Source organism: Canis lupus, chromosome 26, assembly GCF_003254725.2.
Source record: "Canis lupus dingo isolate Sandy chromosome 26, ASM325472v2, whole genome shotgun sequence".
Taxonomy (NCBI): Eukaryota; Metazoa; Chordata; class Mammalia; order Carnivora; family Canidae; genus Canis; species Canis lupus.
In genome coordinates, this window is record NC_064268.1 from 8659777 (window position 1) to 8665776 (window position 6000).

General features: G+C 37.7%; 1 protein-coding gene across 1 annotated transcript in view; it reads left to right on the top strand.

The window, feature by feature from the left end:
• RAD9B (RAD9 checkpoint clamp component B) overlaps positions 1-4852 on the top strand; it is a 29428-nt gene extending 24576 nt beyond the window's left edge. The window contains exons 8-10 of the mRNA XM_049102129.1: positions 1802-1908; positions 2002-2066; positions 4378-4852. Coding sequence (XP_048958086.1) covers positions 1802-1908; positions 2002-2066; positions 4378-4630 — 425 coding nt within the window. The 3' untranslated portion in view covers positions 4631-4852. The remainder of the gene's footprint in view (positions 1-1801; positions 1909-2001; positions 2067-4377) is intronic.
• The last annotated feature ends 1148 nt before the right edge of the window (positions 4853-6000 follow it).

Consider the following 6000-nt stretch of genomic DNA (forward strand, 5'->3'; position numbering starts at 1 on the left):
CCTGCCTTTGGCCCAGGGCGTGATCCTGGAGACCCGGGATCGAATCCCACGTCGGGCTCCCGGTGCATGGAGCCTGCTTCTCCCTCTGCCTGTGTCTCTGCCTCTCTCTCTCTCTCTCTGTGTGACTATCATAAATAAATAAAAATTTTAAAAAATTAAAAAAAAAGAAATATATGATCCAATAATTCTACTATTGGGTATTTACACAGAGAAAATGAAAATACTGATTTGAAACATATATGCACCTCTGTATTCACTGCAATATTATTTACCGTAGCCAGATATGGCAGCAACCCAAATTCATTATAGACAAATAGATAAAGAAGATGTGGTGTATACATAATGCAGTATTAGTCATAAAAAAGAATGAAATCTTGCCATTTGCAACAACATAGATGGACCTAAAGGATATAATGCTAGGGGCCCCTGGGTGCCATTGTTTGTTAAATGTCTGATTTTGGCTCAGGTCATGATCCTAGGGTCCTGGGATTGAGCCTCACATCAGGCTCCCTGCTCAGTGGGGAGTCTGCTTCTTCCCCTGCTCCTTCCCCTGTTTGTGCTCTGTCTCAAATAAGTAAAATCTTTTAAAAAACAGATGTAATGCTAAATGCAGTAAGTCCTTCAGAGAAAGACAGATACCATATGATTTCACTCATACGTGGAATTTAAGAAACAAAACAAATGAACAAAGAAGAAGATACAAACCAAAAACCATTCTCTTAAATACAGAAAACAGGGCAGCCTGGGGGGCTCAGTGGTTTAGCGCCGCCTTCAGTCCAGGGTGTGATCCTGGAGACCCAAGATCCAGTTCTGCGTCGGGCTCCCTGCATGGAGCCTGCTTCTCCCTCTGCCTGTGTCTCTGCCTCTCTGTGTGTGTGTGTCTCTCATGAATAAGTAAATAAAATCTTAAAAAAAAAAATACAGAGAATAGACTAGTGGTTGGCAGAGGAGGGATGGGTGAAATAGATAAAGGGGATTAAGACTAATTTATCTTGATGAATACTGAGGAAAGTATAGAATTGTTGAATTTTTATATTTAACCCAAATTAATATAACACTGTATGTTAACTACACTTCAATTAGGAAAAAAAAAGAAAACGAGGAGAAGGAAGAAAAGGTACTTGGGTGTCTGTGTGTGTGTGTATTTCTGAGCATGTATATCAAAGATTTTTTTTTTATCAAAGATTTTTGTAGTGAAAAACTCAAAATTATTATTCTCTTTTATATTTCTGTGGGTTGATGGGACTCAGCTAGATAGTTTGTACTTGGGATCTCATGCAATTGCAGTTAGATAGTGGCTGAGTCTAGAATCATCTGAGTCCATCTAAGATGGCACACTGACATGGCTGGTAATTAGTGCTGGGAGCACAGCTGGGCTGTTAACCAGAGTGACTGCACACATATGGCCTCGCCATTAATTTGGACTTCATAGAGCATGAACTTGACCAAGTTGGCCAACTTGGCCATTGTGGCCAAGTTCCCAAGAATGAGTGTTGTAGGACAGAGGAAGTGGATGGAAGATAGAGGAAGTGGAAGTTGCCAGTCTCTTAAGGCCTGGGCTCAGAAACCAGCACGAGGGCAATTCATCTATAGCATCATATACTATTGGTCTCAGCAGTCAGGGAGCCAACTACCCAAATTCAAGGGAAGGGGACGTAGACACAGACCCCATCTCTCAATGAAGGAGTGTCAAAGGATTTGTGGCTATTTTTAACCTACCATTTAGTTATGTTTTATACTAAAATTTAGTAAGTACCCCTGGGACTAATTCTATTCTTTATTTTCTTGTAATATTGAACAGATTTGACCAATTCTGTGTACAGTGAAATGTTTGTTGGTCCAGATGAATTTGACTTCTTTCAAATTGGAGTTGATACTGAAATAACATTTTGTTTCAAAGAATTAAAGGTAAACAAAAATTTGTGTCAAAATTTCACTCGTAGTTTTTTAAATAAAGATTTCAACTATTTTTCTTCTTCTTCTCCACCCCCCCCCCCCCAGGGAATGCTGATATTTTCAGAAGCTACACATGCTCCTATAGCCATTCATTTTGATTTTCCTGGGAAGTAAGTCCTTGGGAACTTTCTGAGCTTCTTCCTTTCTGCCTGCCTGCTCGCCTTCCTTCCTTCCTTTCTTTTGTTATATATCAATAATAGAATCCTTTGGATCACTTTGAAATTTACACCTCAAGAATTCCTTAACTTTACTGGCAAAACTTAGCAAACTAAAAGTTTGAGGATGCTTTTTTTAGTTGATAATTGAGAAAGATATATTTTGCAGAGTGAATACATTTATAAATTTGACATGGTGCTGAATTGCCTAATTAGAAAATTATACATGGCTTAAGCAAATCTAATTTCTATGAAACTATGATATTTCATATAGTATTCCAGATCTAAGCTTTCAGAGATTGGGTTAGGTTAGATGGACTTTTTGAAATGGGATCTGATGATGTCTAAGCACCATTTGACTATGTTAATTTGTGAAAAGATGAACAGGAGTTCTTTTACTGTTTCCTTTTACTTTTGAAGTAAGTGTTGTTTTCTAATTTTCCTAATGTCCATCAAAAAAAAAAAAAACATGTATGATGCTTGCTCTGACTTTGCCTTTTTTAGACCTATGGCTTTAAGTATTGATGATATGTTATTGGAAGCTAACTTTATCTTGGCTACATTAGCTGATGAGCCAAGTAGAGCATCTTCTCCGCAATCATTGTGTCTTTCACAAAACCAAAAAAGGTAAGGCCAATATTTTAACGTCTGTATTGGTTAGGAAAAAGCCATTGCAATTTTATTCTGAAATAATTCATTGGCATTCATGTAGGAAATGATGGAGGAATAAAACATTAGGAGATCAGAAATATTGCCTAAATCAGGAAGAGCTTACAGAGGGACCAACTAGGCATGGAAATATCACCAATCATGCACTAGCCATTTGCTTTTTCTCTCCTGCTCAGAATTTGACAGGACTGTCTGGTTAATCTTTGTTACTACCCAAACCTCATTTCAGTTTTGGCAGTTGTTTTTTAGGAGAGATATAGTGTTAAGGTTTACGGTTAAGTTTCTGTTCACTGCCTAGAACTCTCTTTCTCAGACATGGGGACAACCTTTGTTTTTCTTTTTTTTCTTTTGTCTCAATAACTGATTTTTGGGGAGGGGGTGCAGAGTGCTTCACTATAAAAGTGACTTTAAGGGTACTATGGGAAATTTGGAAAATACAGAAAAGTACAAAGAAGTACAAATTGCACCACCTGGAGATACCCACTGTTAACATTTGACTTGCTGTTTTTTCTTTCAGACTTTTTTTTTTTTTTTTTTTTGCATAAGGTGTTTTAAAATAAGATCAGGCTCATATAGGATATATACTTTTCTGTCCTCACAAAATGTATTGTGAATATGTTCCAGTATCACTGATTATGACTTGAAAACATGATTTTTAATGACTGTATAGAATTTTATCATACAGATATATAGTAATTTGACTTTTTTTTTCTAACTTGGGCCCTGTTACTATATCACAAGTTTGTCTCATGCACACTGGGTTGCTTTACTGAAGAATTTGAATCTGTAGAGAGAATTTCCAAATAATCACATATGTAAACATTAGCTTTCTTTAAAAAATTTTTTATTTAAAGTCTAGTTAACATACAAATGTGATTTTGGTTTCAGGAGTAGAACTCAGTGATTCATCACTTGCATACAATACCCAGTGCTCATCACAGCAGGTGCCCTTCTTAATGCCCATAACCCATCTAGCCCATCCCCCACCCACTTCCCTCCATCAACCCTCAGTTCTCTATCATTAAAAGTCGCTTATGGTTTCTCTCTCTCTCTCTCTTCTCTCTTTCTCTCTTTCTCTCTCTTTTTCTCTCTTCCCCATATGTTCATCTGTTTTGTTTCTTAAATTCCACATTTGGATGAGATCATATGATATTTGTCTTTCTTTGACTTCACTTAATATACTCTAGCTCCATCCACATTGTTGCAAATGGCAAGATTCCATTCTTTTTGATGAATGAGTAATATTCCATTGTATATATGTACACCACCTCTTCTTTATCCATTCATCCATTGATGTACATCGGGCTCTTTTCATAGTTTGGCTATTTTTGATAATGCTGCTATAAACATTGTACCCCTTCAAATCTGTATTTTTGTATCCTTGGCTAAATACCCAGTAGGGCAATTGCTGGATCATAGGGTAGTTCTATTTTTAACTTTCTGAGGCAAATTTTAACCTTCAACAATCAGTTTTATGTTGTTTCAATATATTCCCTAAGCTAGTGTTATCATTGTCGCCTCCTATTTCTTTATTAGTTGTATAAAAATATATATTTCCAGACAAACAATTCCTTCATTTAATCCCTTAATCCCTCAGGTCAGATCTGATGCACTCAACACACAACAATTCAAAGGCTGATAAAAATGTAACCAGCAAGGCCCCAGGATGTATTTTGAGTAAAGCAGCACCCAAAAGGCTTTATCCAAGTGAGACTCTCACAAACATCTCTGCATTGGAAACCTGTGGCAGCCCTACGATGAAACGAGCGAATGGAGACATTAGTGAAGTGCCAGAAAGCAGTGTCAGTGACACTGACAGGTGCCAGGGTCTCCGTATCTGCAGAAGGTAAAGGGAAAACGTTGAGATGCGACCATGTCTCTCAAGAATCCTCATCATCGGGGATCCCTGGGTGGCGCAGCGGTTTGGCGCCTGCCTTTGGCCCAGGGCGCGATCCTGGGGACCCGGGATCGAGTCCCACGTCGGTCTCCCGGTGCATGGAGCCTGCTTCTCCCTCTGCCTGTATCTCTGCCGTTCTCTCTCTCTCTGTGTGACTATCATAAATAAATAAAAATAAAAAAATAAAAAAAAGAATCCTCATCATCTGTGTCCCTTTGCAGTCTCCCTGCCCAATCCCACCCCAGTGTCCTGAAAATAGTTTCCTTACTTTTTGACAGGGGAGGAGTGAAACTGGTCTGAGATGGAACAAAGACTGTTTATAGACTGTCAGTACAAAAGAGTTTAAATTGCTTATTGAGTAACAAAGTGTATTCAAGTAGAGATTGGGTCACTTGTATTAAATAATAAATTGATTGCTTCCAGGATACCTATCTTTGAATACAAATACTATGCTAAAATCATACAATTAATGTTCTAAGATAAGCGTCCTTCTCATTTTATTTTTCAAATTGGGTTGGGAAATCCTTTACTCGTTGGGAAATATAAATTTCATCCCAACAAACATCACACATTATTTCATGGTGGAGCCCCAGTTAATAACCTATTGTATTACCAACACTTTACTAACTGGATGATGAGCTTTACAGAATACTATTGTATTAAACCTTATGATATATCTATTGAACTGAAGATAAATATGATTTATTAGAAACTGAAGTATCTTGGGATCCCTGGGTGGCACAGCGGTTTAGAGCTTGCCTTTGGCCCAGGGCGCGATCCTGGAGACCCGGGATCGAATCCCACGTCGGGCTCCCGGTGCATGGAGCCTGCTTCTGCCTCTGCCTGTGTCTCTGCCTCTCTCTCTCACTGTGTGCCTATCATAAATAAATAAAAAATTAAAAAAAAAAGAAACTGAAGAATCTTGAATAATAAGTCCCAGTTTAACATGTTTACATTAATGTTTTTTAAGTTTGCTTTACTGTTGCTACTATTATTGGTTTGGAAATATGATGTTTCTTAGAAATTTGAAGGGAGAAATAGCATTTCTAAAAGTCACTATCTTATGCTGTATAAAAGACTTTTAGGGCAGTAAAATTGGGTGGTAAATTCCATTCATTATTCAGTTTGATGCTGTGTTTATTGAATACCTGTTATATGCCTAGCAGTTATAGCAGTGGTCTCTTGTGTATTACTAGTGTGGCCATAAAGTGAAAACTGAAATTTGTCTCTTCATTATACAGAAGCATTTTCTCCTCCTGTTTTTTTGGTCACAGATATTGTGCTTACTTATTCACGGGTAACAACACAAAAACATTTTCTGGC